The sequence below is a fragment of the Hippopotamus amphibius genome, chromosome 11, assembly GCF_030028045.1.
Source record: "Hippopotamus amphibius kiboko isolate mHipAmp2 chromosome 11, mHipAmp2.hap2, whole genome shotgun sequence".
Classification (NCBI taxonomy): domain Eukaryota; kingdom Metazoa; phylum Chordata; class Mammalia; order Artiodactyla; family Hippopotamidae; genus Hippopotamus; species Hippopotamus amphibius.
The window spans coordinates 87,439,884-87,454,488 of record NC_080196.1 but is presented as its reverse complement, the minus strand read 5'-3'; the positions used below and the strand labels follow the sequence as shown (position 1 = coordinate 87,454,488).

General features: G+C 41.1%; 1 protein-coding gene across 2 annotated transcripts in view; it reads left to right on the top strand.

Annotated features, from left to right (window-relative positions):
- The window catches only part of EPG5 (ectopic P-granules 5 autophagy tethering factor), a 120,684-nt gene that overhangs the window by 19,676 nt on the left and 86,403 nt on the right, over nucleotides 1-14,605 (top strand). For both annotated transcript variants that reach the window (XM_057698547.1, XM_057698546.1), the window contains exons 5-10: nucleotides 42-149; nucleotides 1,049-1,122; nucleotides 3,000-3,105; nucleotides 8,349-8,463; nucleotides 8,881-9,031; nucleotides 11,649-11,804. In XM_057698547.1, coding sequence (XP_057554530.1) covers nucleotides 42-149; nucleotides 1,049-1,122; nucleotides 3,000-3,105; nucleotides 8,349-8,463; nucleotides 8,881-9,031; nucleotides 11,649-11,804 — 710 coding nt within the window. The remainder of the gene's footprint in view (nucleotides 1-41; nucleotides 150-1,048; nucleotides 1,123-2,999; nucleotides 3,106-8,348; nucleotides 8,464-8,880; nucleotides 9,032-11,648; nucleotides 11,805-14,605) is intronic.

Below are 14,605 nucleotides of genomic sequence, written 5' to 3'. Positions count from 1 at the left end.
GTCTTTATAAACAGTAAAACTCTATGTCCTTTGTTGTTCAGGTATCAGTGTTACAAAGAGTTGGTTGTCCTGGAGATCACCTCTTCCTTCTAAACCATATTCTTCGATGCCCGGCTGGTGTTAGTAAATGGGCTGTTCCTTTCATCCAGGTATGATGAATGGCATTCTCATTTTGAGGAGAATGAGGGGAGATTTTGTTAAACATTTTTCCTGAAAAAGTTGCTTTAAAAAATAAGCCTACTTAAAAAATAGTGATATTTAAAGTAAAAGTATTAGGATATATCCAGTCTATGTTCGTAGGAGTTGTTATGCTTCAACTTCTTGGACCAACCCAAATTGATGAAATGAAGATAACAGTGCAGAAGTTCAGCTGTAGTCTGGCTTAGTAGGTTCAGTAGTTTTTAATTCCGTAAAATTTCTGTGCAGGAAGGCTTGCTAGGACTTTTTTCTGTAGTATTCAACACAGCATCCTAAATTAATCTGTCTCACACTACAGTTGATATGGATGAAAAAGAAGCCACAAGCTTCTCAGAGTGCTTTAATACTAGCAGAGCTCTCAGGTCTTTGTGGTCCATTTAGGCACTGATTATATGGTTTATAGTTTCTCCTCTCTGCTGCTTGCCTTTGGGTTGTGTTGTTACTCATAGCAATCCCTCAGATGGGTGGGTAGGAGCCAAATGTATGCCAAGTTCAGCTTCTCCATGCTACTGTTCCTTTAGTATTTCTGGTGGCAAGAAATTTGAATCTTTTTAGGTAGAGAGGAGATTCTTTTGTTTTTATATATCTTTGGATTAAGATAGCAGCATAATCCTCCCTCCCATATTGTTTCAAGTAATTGATGTCAGTGGCTCAGTTATCTCTGTTCTCTGAGTACAGCCCAGTCAGTACTGCCAGGTAACCCACGAGGTGTTCTCACTCTTGTGGATGAGGTGCCAGTTCCATTTTTGTTTTCTTAACAGTTCCCTTTGTCAGAATGCTGGTGAACTAAGATTATGGATACTTGGGTTGTTGGTTTTCTACAGTATGCCTTTTCCTTTTCTGATTTCAGATCAAAGTGTTGAATAACCCGTCAGGGGTCTTTCATTTTATGCAGTCCCTTGCCCTGCTAATGTCTCCTGTCAAGTAAGTGTGGAAGAGCTTTGTGAGGTACAAATTAAAATGTTCTGTCAAGCAATTGACCTCCTAAACTGCCCAGATCCAAACAGTTGCTAAGGGAAGAGTCAGCATTCTGGAATTTAACATTGCAGGTTTTCTTTGGGTTTAATACCTTTTTCCCAAAGTGACCCTTTTAACTGCCTTTTTTTTTAACTGATTAACTTTTGGGGGTCCCCCTTTTTAGTGGATTTGCCACTCCTGTCATATATGTCATTGTGGTGCTCTGGGGAGAAAAAAAGGATGATCTGTTCCTTAGAAGGAGAGATTTTGTAGCAGAGGGGAAAAAAAGCACAAAGAGATTCAAGTGCTAAATTGTGTAAAGCTATGATAGATGCATTAGAAATGAAGAAAGTAAAGAGAGTAGAGTGGAGTAGTCAGAGGGTTTCAGGTGGATGAGCTGGGTTTGAAGAGTGAAACTGATTGTAGCAGGAGAGAAGTAGAGAGGGCATTGTAGGTGGGAGAACAACAACCAGTGGCCCAAAGTACAGGGAAGGATAGGAGGGGACAGATCGGAGATCAGCTTGGCTGGAGTGAAGGGGCGTGTGTGAGGTGGTAATAAAGATGAACAACTAGCGTGAGTCGGATTATAGAAGACCTTGAAATTAAGACAGAGATTTGAGGTGGTCTGGCCTTTGTAGCAGTTGAGGGTTTTCGAAAAAGGGTAAAAGTTGTATTTGAGGAAGATTAGAATGGATCGGAGGTAGAAGATGCGCTTCTGATTCATTGAATTACGGTTGCAGACCTCTGACTCTCCTGGCTCTGGAATCCAGTCGAGCATCAAGAGGCCACATCCTTAAGTGGGGGAGGAGCAGAGCAGTGTCTAGGTGACCTTGAACTGTGTTACTACCACTGGCTCTTGATCCAGGAGAGCCTGTCTGTCCACGAGCCTGAATTGGGGTGATGGTAGTGGGAAGGAGAAGGTGGGGAATGGGAAGGTCATCTTCCTAGGAGAGGATTAAGTAACTGATTAAATAAGGAAAATGTGGGAAAGAGAAGGCTCAGACCTAACTCTGTAGACTCTTGAGTCTGAGTGACTGAGAGGGTATTGGCAGCCCTAACAGGCTGCAAAGACAGAAAGGAGAGCTGTTAGGTAAGGAGGAAAATTTGAGGTCATTGGGGCTTACAGGTGAACACATCCGAGTGACAGCTCCCAGTGGACACATGGAGCTGCAGGACTGGAGCCCCTTGGATTGGAAGTTGGAAGTCCTTGAGAAGAGCTCCTGGTGAAAGAAGGGAATGGCTGAATATTCAGAGTCAGGCCAGAGAGGAAGGAGTAGAGAGCTGAGAACCAGGTGGTGGTCTCAGAGAAGAAACTTCTCTGGTTACACTGGCTCATTAGGTCCAGCCAACACCTTGAGAAAGCCTGGCTGGCAGGAATTCCCCCAGATTCCTCTCTCTCATTGCCTGGATACAGGGGCTGCTCCTGTATGTGGGGTTTAGATGTACTTTTCCCCCAAACAAGCTTCTGCATTATCTGCAGATTATCCTTTTTTATTCAGTAAAGCATGTTTCCTGAACACTTTGTAAGCACTAGAGTCCAGGTACTGTGTGGTCCTCGGTGTACTGAGGCCCTGCTCTGGGCGGGTGCTGTGCCGACATAACTGCTTCTCTGCCTTCCTTGTCATTATTGACCCAGAATGGCCGTGGTCTCTACACCACGATTAGAGAGGCTTTGGTCTCCTTGAGTTTTAGCTAGTTATTATTTCTTATTTGCTAGTTCAAACCATTTGAAGATAGGGTTGATGTCTGACTCTTCTTCAGGGCAAGTAGATGACCTAGGATGCATGTAGTGGGCTTTCTGTGTTTATGTTTATGTGATTGGAGTAATTTTCTTTGTCCTTTAGAAATCGAGCCGAGTTCCTGTGCCACATGAAGCCCAGTGAGTGGAATCCATCTTCCTCGGGGCCTGCATCTGGGACGTGGACACTAGTAGACGAGGGAGGAGAAGAGGTAACTCGTCATGTCTACAGCATTTTGATTAGTCATTTCTGAGCTCTTCTTTTTATGTGCCAAGTGTCATTCTAAGCACTTCTCACATATTAGCCCATTTAATTTTCTCAACAGCCCTGCAAGCTAAGTACTGTTTTCATCTCTGTTTTAGCAATGAGAAAACAGGTGCAGGTTGGGGTGAGAGAATTTGTCCCAAATCACACATCATTAAATGTGGAGCCTCTGGAGCTTATGCTCTGAGACAGTGTGTCTGCTGCTGCCCTTCTTTAGGCTGTCTCCCTGTTCAGCTGGGAGAGTTTGGAACCTGAGAGTATTTACATATTATGTGCACTTTCTGTTAGGATTTTCTTTTATGTAGCAACAATTTTCTGGGCTTGAGATCTCACCTACGGATACTCTGAGTCTGTATCATAAAGAGCTATATCTTACCAAGGTTCTGTCATAATGCTTACAAACTTCTTATGTAGATCTTCTCATTTGAAAGATGGAAGATAGTTTTCTGTTTTTGGTGAGAATTTAATCATCAAAACCCAGTTTCTCACAAGTACGGAAATTGAGACTGTGATTAAAAACCTTCCAACAGACAAAAGCCCAGGGCCAGATGGATTCACAGGCGACTTTTATCAAATATTTAGAGAAGAGCAAACACCTATCCTTCTCAAACTCTTCCAAAATATAGCAGAAGGAGGAATACTCCCAAACTCATTCTACAAGGCCACCATCACCCTGGTACCAAAACCAGAAGATGTCACCAAAAAAGAAAATTACAGACCAATATCACTGATGAATATAGATGCAAAAATCCTCAACAAAATACTAGCTAACAGAATCCAACAGCACATTAAAAAGATCATACACCATGATCAAGTGGGGTTTATCCCTGGGATGCAAGGATTCTTCAATATATGCAAATCAATCAATGTGATACATCATATTAACAAATGGAAGGATAAAAACCATGTGATCATCTCAATAGACGCAGAAAAAGCTTTTGACAAAATTCAACAGCCATTTATGATAAAAACTCTCCAGAAAATGGGCATAGAAGGAAATTACCTCAACATAATAAAAGCCTTATATGACAAACCAACAGCCAACATTGTTCTAAATGGTGAAAAACTGAAAGTATTCCCTCTAAGAGCAGAAACAAGACAAGGGTATCCACTCTCACTGTTATTATTCAACATAGTTTTGAAAGTGTTAGCCACAGCAATCAGAGAAGTAAATGAAATAAAAGGAATCCAAATTGGAAAAGAAGAAAAAATTGTCACTCTTTGCAGATGACATGATATTATACATAGAAAACCCTAAAGATTCTACCAGAAAACTGCTAGCACTAATCAATGAATTTAGTAAAGTAGCAGGATACAAAATTAATGCACAGAACTCTCTTGCATTCCTATACACTAACAACGGAAGAGCAGAAAGAGAAATTAAGGCAACTCTCCCATTTACCATTGCAACAAAAAGAATAAAATAGCTAGGAGTAAACCTGCCTAAGGAGGCAAAAGTGCTGTATGCAGAAAACTATAAGACACTGATGAAAGAAATCAAAGACGACACAAACAGATGGAGGGACATACCATGTTCTTGGATTGGAAGAATCAACATTGTGAAAATGACTGTCTTACCCAAAGCAATTTACAGATTCAACGCAATCCCTATCAAATTACCAACGGCATTTTTCACAGAGCTAGAACAAGAAATCTTACGATTTGTATGGAAACGCAAAAGACCCCAAATAGCCAAAGCCATCTTGAGAAGGAAAGACGGAGTTGGTGGAATTAGGCTTCCTGACTTCAAACTATACTACAAGGCCACAGTGATCAAGACAGTATGGTACTGGCACAAAAACAGAAAGGTAGATCAATGGAACAGAATAGAGAACCCAGAGGTAAACCCACACACATATGGACACCTTATCTTTGACAAAGCAGGCAAGAATATACAATGGAAAAAAGAAAGCCTCTTCAATAAGTGGTGCTGGGAAAATTGGACAGCTACATGGAAAAGAATGAAATTAGAACCCTTACTAACACCATGAACAAAAATAAACTCCAAATGGATTAAAGACCTAAATGTAAGGCCAGACACTATAAAACTCCTCGAGGAAAACATAGGCAGAACACTCTATGACATCCATCAAAGCAAGATCCTTTATGACCCACCTCCTAGGATAATGGAAGTAAAATCAAGAGTACACAAATGGGACCTAATGAAACTTAAAAGCTTTTGTACAGCGAAAGAAACCATAAACAAGACAAGAAGACAACCCTCAGAATGGGAGAAAATACTTGCCAATGAAGCAACGGACAAAGGATTAATCTCCAAAATACACAAGCAGCTCATGCAGCTTAATACCAAAAAAGCAAATAACCCAATCCACAAATGGGCAGAAGACCTAAATAGACATTTCTCCAAAGAAGACAAGCAGATGGCCAGCAAACACATGAAAAGATGCTCAACATCACTAATCATTAGAAAAATGCAAGTCAAAGCCACAATGAGGTATCACCTCACTCCGGTCAGAATGGCCATCATCAAAACATCTAGAAACAATAAATGTTGGAGAGGGTGTGGAGAGAAGGGAACTCTCCTGCACTGTTGGTGGGAATGTAAGTTGGTACAGCCACTCTGGAAAACAGTTTGGAGGTTCCTTAAAAAACTAAAAATGCAACTACCATATGACTCAGCAATCCCACTCCTGGGCATATACCCAGAGAAAACCATAATCCAAAAAGAAACCTGTACCATAATGTTCATTGCAGCACTCTTTACAATAGCCAGGACATGGAAGCAACCTAAATGCCCATCAACAGATGAATAGATAAAGAAGATGTGGCACATATATACAATGGACTATTTACTCAGCCATAAAAAGGAATGAAACGGAGCTATATGTCATGAGGTGGATAGACCTAGAGACTGTCATACAGAGTGAAGTAAGCCAGAAAAAGGAAAACAAATACTGTATGCTAACTCATATATATGGAATCTGAAGAAATGGTACTGATGAACCCAGTGACAGGGCAAGAGTGCAGACACAGATGTAGAGAATGGACTTGAGGACACGAGTCTGGGGTGGGGGGTGAGGGGCAAAGGGGAAGCTGGGATGAAGTGAGAGAGTAGCATAGACAGAGATACACTACCAACTGTAAAACAGATAGCTAGTGGGAAGTTGCTGTATAACAAAGGGAGATCAACTCGATGATGGGTGATGCCTTAGAGGGCCAGGACAGGGCAGGTAGGAGGGAGTCGCAGGAGGGAGGGGATATATATGTATAAATGCAGCTGATTCACTCTGGTGTACCTCAAAAACTGGTACAAGAGTGTAAAGCAATTATATTCCAATAAAGAGCTTTAAAAAAAAAAACCCAGTTTCTCAGGAATTCTCTGGTGGTCCAGTGATTGGGACTCTGCACTTCTACTGCAGGGGGCACGAGTTCGATCCCTGGTCAGGGAACTAAGATCCCACATGCTGCGCAACATGGCCAAAAGCAAACAAACATACAAAGCACAAAACAAACAGAAAAATCCCCAGTTTCTCAAGATAACATTTATTGACTTCTCTTTCTGCTAAATACATAGTGTATTGGTAAGCATTTTTTTTTTCCTAGCTAGTTATCAGCCCTACCTAGTGCATTTTTATGGTCCATTTTCTGATATGATGTGCTTGTCCAAGGTTGGCCAGGAACTGAATTTACTAAAACCCTTTCTTTAAAAGGAATTGAAAGTTTGCAGTGGACATTCCTTAGAATGACAGCATGGCAGCTGTGGGATCATGTGTGTGTATTTATCCAGGTGCTCATTCAGGACCAGGAGCCCCTTCACACTCATTGTGCTCTTCCTGGGACTTGTAGGAGGCGGTTGTATGGTGGTAAATGATGTGGATGAGCAGACTTCTTCGCTAGAGATTGAACAGTCATCCTGGAGAGAGCTTCTCAGGAACTGCTGCACATCGGACTGTTTTTTTTTTTTTTTGGCCACACTGCACGGCGTGTGGAATCTTAGTTCCCCGACCAGGGATCAAACCCGAGTCCCCTGTATCACTGCATTGGAAGTGCCGAGTCTTAACCTTTGGACTGCCAGGGAAGTCCCAAATTGGTCTTTTAAAGATTGTTATGGAGCAGGTCCCCTCCCCCCCAAGACTGGCCTCTCCTAAGAGAGAAAAGTCTTTTTTTCTGGTAGATTTCCTGCATTTAATCTCAAAGACAGGTAATGGTTAAGGACTCTGGAATTGTGTCTGGCTCTTGGTTAGCACTCCCTGGATGTTGAGTGGATTCAAGAGCCTGGGGAGGGAATACTGGGAGTGCTGTTGACTCAGAAAAGGCCATGGGCAGAAGGCACTGTGAATCGTCCACGTTAGTGGTTTCTTGACACTGCCTGTGTATTAGAACCACCTATGCAACTTAAAAGCCCTGGCCCACACCCAGACACCCAAATATAAAAGCCTCCATTGTGATTCTGATGTGCAGCCAGAGCTGAGAACTGCTTTAGATGGAATTTCGGAGGCTCTTGTTTGCTAGCCATTTAGGACATGTAAGAGGGTAAAAAATGAGTGGCTTCAGGAAATTATGAATGAATTGCCTTAGTCCCTTGTTGAAATTGAGGTGATAATTCTTCAAAATCTCTGGGTCCTTTTACAGTATTCCCTTTGGAATGTAGCATATCTTAGGACACAGATCAGTTTGGTTTCTAAGGAGACTTTAGTGCTCTGTATCAAACAAAAAACACCAACTATTTCCCCTATGTGATCCCTGTGTATGACCGCTGTTATTTTTATCCTGTTTTCAGCAGCACTAATTGACAACAGAACTTTGGTTATCCATAGCAAGTGCTAATTACTTCTTGATAAAAAAGACTTGTAGATAAAATAACTTGGACTCAGTGCATGATTCTTTAACTGATGCTGTCAAATCACTGAGATTTATAGTAAGATCCCTATGCTAGAGGAATTATTTTTCATCTTCTTTGGGATGGAAATTTAATGAGAGCAGTTTCAGCCATTGAAGAATAGATATGACTTAGATACACATAAAATTGTGCTTGCAGTTTTAGGGGATTTAGAGGTCACCTAATAGAACTGATAGTATAAATCTCTGTCCTGGAGGAGACGTCTGCGAGGACTCATGAGAATACCACACGTGTACCACTGAGAGCTGTGATAATTCAGCTCCTGTAACTCTAGACTGTGGTGTCATCTGATCAAATCAGCTGGCATGATTCTGCATGTTTTCCCTTAGGATGAAGACCCTGAGACCAGTTGGATTCTCCTTAATGAAGATGACTTGATTATTCTTCTATCACAGTTCCCATTTCATGAACTCTTTCAACATCTTCTTGGGTTTAAAGCAAAAGGTAGACTAATTTCTTTTTCCATACGTAAAGTGTGGTAGGGACAAACTCAAACACAGGAACTTAGCATCAAGTCGTCTCATGCAGGTTCCTGATTCGGGTTCCCCGTGCCTGGCCATACTATACAGAGATGATTGCATCACTGTGGCAAGGCTTCCTTCCTGTCTCTTGTGATTGTAGTTTCCGCCCTGGTGCTTAAATGCAAAAAAGGTTGACTAGCTTGCACATTGCCCAGCTTTAATAAATGGTTTTAATTTTGTGCTTTGTCTCAAGTTTCCCATTTTATGTTGACATAGGAGCCAGAGCAATGGGAATTCTCTATCTTGGCTTTGTTTCCTCATTAATATGTTGACATCCGTATTGTTCAGTGTTTTTCCATAGTAATTATAATTTTTTTCCTTTTCTTTGATTAACTTCTAGGTGATTATTTACCTGAAACAACAAGACCTCAAGAGGTGATGAAAATTTTTGCCTTTGCTAACTCCTTAGTGGAACTTCTGGCTGTGGGGTTAGAAACCTTCAATAGAGCACGCTATAGGCAGTTTGTCAAGAGAATTGGTTATATGATCAGGTAATACTGCTCTTGGTACGTCTGTTTCTATTAACTTTCACCCTGGTCAGTCACAGATGCTGTGTAATTGGGATGATGGGCATTTTAGTGGTATAGTTCAGGTCTTATTTCTCATAAAAGTAAGAATTTTTTTCTTCTCCATCTACCTGATGGGAATTTTAAGTAAATACTTCCAGTCAGAATATTTGGTTAATGATCTCAAATATAATTTGGTTAATTATCTCAAATCTCAAACTGGTTTGCTAGACAATTGTTTTTGGAGTCAAGATCTCAGAGCAGCTGCTGGGTTGAACTTGGCCAGAGAGAAGGGGTCAAAGAAGTGGTCAAAGGAAATACAGGGTCTTTCGCCTTTCTTTACTCTCTTTTCTTCTGCCTCCTAGCTTTTGCCTGAGAATTGCCATGTAGCTATGGAAAATTGGCAGTAGCTCTTTTACATTATTATTTCCCTGTTTTCTCTCTTACTTACTCTTATTCTGATTTCTATAAAATACCATTTAAAGAAAATTGCAAAGACTTCATCAGTGGCCACTGTATTTGAATTGGGAAAACATTATCATTTATTTGTGTGAAAGGTAGGTTTATGTTTTTATTATCAAATATGAATAAATTCTGAGAAATGTACTGCTTTTCATTGAATTAATTTTGTATCCTCTTTTGTGTATCATCAATTTTTCTGTCTTTACAGTGTAAATACACTGCTGTTTCTTCCAGCCTCCCTTACCTTGAAAGAAAACTTTCAAAAAACTGTAAAACTTCTCCAACTCCGTACTTTTGTTCCCAAAACATAATTGATTTTAATTATTTTAGATATGTATCCTTCAGCTTCATAAAGCTGGTAAATAATACAAGATGCCCTGAAATTCTTTTTCTTTTTTCTTTTTAATACATCTTTATTAGAGTATAATTGCTATACAATGTTGTGCTAGTTTCTGCTCTACAACATAGTGACTCAGCTATGTGTATACATATATCCCCATATCTCCTCCCTGCCCTGAAATTCTTGAACTCTCCACAGTCAGGCTTTCCCCCCCAACATAACCCAAATAGCTTTGAAGAATGAAGGTTGCTAATGAACTTTGTGCTACTAACTAATCCAGTGGCCCCCTCTCAGTCTTCATCGTGCTTTACCTCTCACAGGTCATACAGCAGCCTTTGTCATGGTTGGTCACTTTTCCTTGAAGCATTTTCTTTGCTTGACTTCCAGGATACCATGTTCTCCCGGTTTCTCCTCAAATTCACTGGCTATTCATTTTTTTGCCTCCTTGGTTGTTTCATTCTCACCTCCCAGACTTCTTAATGTTGGAGTGCCTCAGGGCTTCATCCCTGGACCTCTTTATCCAAATTTGCTTCTTGGGACTTCATCTATTCTCATATCTTTAAATGTCTAAATATGGTTAAAATACTGAGTTCGAAAAAGCAAAAAAAAAATCTGAGTTCTCTTTTCAGCCTGTACCTTTCTTGTAAGCACCTCCACTTGGATGACTCATGATCATTATAATTTAATAATCCCCAAATGGGCTCACTTTCCCTACCTCTCAAACTGCTCCTCTCACAGTCTTCTCAATTTCAGTTAAGTGGCAATTTTATTCTTCCAGTTGCTTGGGCCAAAGCACTGGTGTCATCTCTGGCTTCTCCTTTTACACCCCACATCCAATCTAATGGTCAATTCTATCATCTCTACCTTCAAAACACCATCTTTCATTAAAGCTAAGACATATTTTGTACACTAAGAAAGAAAAAATGCCACCCATTATGGCTTGTCATCAATGTTAATGCACATTCCAGTTGTAAAGATTAAAGTGTGAAAGGTGTGCACCCTTTGAATCAATGAAACATGCTATTTCTAGAATTCAGCCTCTTCTCACCATGTTCACTCTGCCACCATAGATCATCTCTCATCGACTATCACAGTAGCCACCTGACTTGTCTTCCTGCTTTTGCCCTTGCTCCCTTACCGCCACCCCCTCCCCACCCCCACCCCAGCTTATTCTCACAGTGGTTGCTAGTGTTTCTTGTAAATCATGAGTCAGCTCATATCACTCCTCTGCTCAGACCCTGCTGCTCCCAGTCTCATTCAGAGTAAAAGCCAGAGTGTTCACAGTGGCCTACAGGGCCCTTCGTGGTCTGGTTTCCTGTCACTTTTTAGATTTCCTCTCCAACCATTCTCTCTCTCACTTACTTTACTTTAGTACGATGGCTGCCTTGCTGTTCCCCCAACATACCGAGCACACCACAGAGCCTTCACACTGGTTGCTTCCTGTACCTGGATGCTCTTCCCTTAGGTAGCCCCGAGGCTGCGTCTCGTCTTTACTCACGTGTCCTGCTTCAGTGAGGCCCCTCCTCCCCACTCCAAAGAAACTCTATTCCCCTCTCCTACTGATTTTTCTCGATGTCACTTACAAGCATGTGACAGACTACATATTTTATTTTGCTTATTGTCTGTTTGCCCTCCACTAAATGTAAGCTTCATGAGGGTAGGGTTTTTTCCCTCCATTGCATCCCCTTTGGAATCTATAAGATAGTGAGTGCTTAATAAATACGTGTTGAATAAAGTAATGCTTCAGATGTAATATAAAGATGCTGGTGTTGAGTGCGCATTGTCTTTCCTCACGCTCAGGATGACCCTTGGCTATGTGAGTGACCACTGGGCCCAATATGTGAGCTACAACCAAGGCTTGGGATTGGCCCTGCAGCCCTACTCCGTGGAGAAACTACAGGTTGAGTTTGATGAGCTCTTTTTGAGAGCCGTCCTACATGTGCTGAAAGCCAAAAGGTAAGACATATGCTGATAATTGTTGAGAAATAGCTCTCTGGTGAGTGGAAAGATTGGAGTGAAAGTCATTGACTGAAATAAAGCTCTTGGGACTTCCCTGATGGTCCAGTGGTTAAGAATCCACCTTCGAATGCAGGGGACACAGGTTTGATCCCTGGTCGGGGAACTAAGATCCCACATGCTACAGGACAACTAAGCCCGAGTGCCATAACTACTGAGCACATGGGCCACAGCTAGAGAGAAGCCCATGTGCTGCAGCGGAGGATCCCACATGCTGCAGTAAAGATCCTGTGTGCCACAACTAAGACCTAACACAGCCAAAAATTAAATTAAAAAAAAAAAGTAAACCTTAAAAAAAAAAGAAACAGATCTCTTACAATTTCAGTGTATTTCATCTGTTTCTTATCTTGGGTTAATTCTTGGGCCTTAGCTTCCTTGTCTGTAGTATTGCCTGAAATGGTCTCTCAGGTTTATTTCAGTCTTAAAATAACCTGATTCTGCTCTCTCAGTTTTGCCACCCTTAACTTTTGGGGTAACTTTGAGCAGGGGATGAATTGCATTTCACACCCAGCCAACCAGTGAGGCAGAGTAGGCACTCAGTACATTGTTCAAGTTGTCTTACTGTGCGGGTTTTAAGGTCTAGGACTGTCTTGGGTCTGGGTCCCCTGTCTTGTCTGTGTTCTGATCATGCCATCTTTGCTGCTGCTTACAGCCTAGGATACGTTTGAGGCACGTTGACAGCTCACCCTGCACTGTCTTCCCTGAGCTTCTGGCCAAGTGTGGGAGCAGGTTCTGCTGCAGCACTGTGTCCTCTGCAAGGAGATGAGTGGCCTCCTGCCACATCGAGCTCCACTCCTGAACTGCTAGCTCCCTCCCTCTTTTGCTGCCTTCTGAGCTGTTGACAGTCTTGCCACGGGCCTCATAGTCTCAGCCTCTTATTTATGTGTGTTTTGTAGTGGGTTCAAGTCCTGGTCTGCCAAGACTGTTACCTTTTGCAGATCACTTAATATTTGTGGTCTCACTTTGTTCATTTATAAACTGGAGATGGTGATGGTGATGATACTCCCTGTTCCACTGATCTCATGGATATGAGGATGAAATGCAATAACATGTGGAGAGACTTTTGAAACCATAAGAGACTTTTCAAATTTAGGTGGTGGTGGTTTTTGTGTGATTTCATATGAAGAAGGGAATAACTGCTCATTTAGAGAAAGGTCAGGACTCTGAGTAAGTCTTAAAACTACTGTTAGGCACTCAAAAGGTATGGGTCTAAGATAAACAGAACTCAGGCAAAGAAGTTTATCTTTAGATTATTCTTGTCCATAATTTAGTGGTCTCATGAGGTCACCAGATCCTGTGCAGAACCTGCTGGGGGTTCAATGCAGTGGCAACTGCTCACTGAAGCTGGCCTGGTGCCTGGGAAGAGTCTTCCAGCTATGATCTCCTGTCACCTGACCTTGTGTTTGTTTAGATGAGAGGCAAAGCTTTTCTAGAGGAAAGACTCTAGTTCCTTGCTAGGTCTTATACATTGAGCTGTGAGCCCTCCTGTAATATTATATATGTAATTCACACATGTAATTGCTTTAAATTTGAAAATGCTGAGAGCTATTGTTCTTGAGTATAATTTATTTTAGAAATACATCATGTGAGAACCAGATATTTAAAGCCATGAAATTTAAATTTATTTGGCACTCCAGTGGAAATTTCTGATAGTAGCTATTCCTCCAACCTAAAAGAAAACAAACCCAAACCAAAAGATAGACAACAACCCCCCCAAAAAATAATAAATAAATAAATAAAAAAAGAAAAAGATAGACAACAAAAACCTAAGCCAGACTTACTTCATGTCTACCATATAGGGAATTTCGTAGCTGTAAATATTTACTGTCTTATGACATTACTTTTAAGGCTTCATTATTTTGGGATCCTTTACACAAGAACGTCAAGTCCCATGTGAGGTGTTAGGATAATTATTTAATAAGACAGAAGCCTGACATACCTGCACGTAGAGAAATTTCTTCAACTCTGGTTCAGGAATCTAGTTGTTGCTTTTCAGAGTCGAGGTCAGTGGTGGTTTGGACCACTAATGGCCTGGTCGGCCACAGACGTGGGTTAAGCAGACACTATTTCATTTCATTTTTTTCTTAATAAACATTGTTTATTTATAATTGGTTAAATTATAGTTTTGCCAAAAATATAGCAAGTTTTGAGTACCTCCCTGTTTTTCTTTTTTATGTTTTTTTAATTGAGATAAAATTCATATAACAAAATGTTATTAAGCATTTACTGGGTATTGATTGTTTTTGAGATACTGGTTTAGGTACTGGATAATGAAAAAAAAGATTCAAGGTTACAGAATGGTTTATTCCAAGACTTGGTTTCTGCTCTCAAGTTGCTTATGCTAGTATGTGTACATAAATTACACATTTATGTTTCTTACTGTGTGGTTTGAGGACCACTTGAGTCTGAGTCGTCTGGGGTGACTGTAAAACATTCAAATTCTTGGGCCCCAGCTGTGACCTGCAAACTCAGAATCCCTTGGTGGGCCTTGGGATTCTGCATTTTCCACAAAGTCTCAGGTGGTTTTTTCTGCCCACTATGGTGTGAAAAACACTGATAAAGGGTATAATAATGCCATAGTCAAGTATGGTTATAATTCCATATTAGTGCTGAAGACGACATCAAGGGAAGGCCTCACAAGTGGAGGTTTGGCGGCTTGGAGTTGGGGAGTTCTCTCCGGGCTTGTCCAGAAGTGGTCTGTATGAATGCAGAGAAGGCTCTGATTGGCAATATGGGTCTAA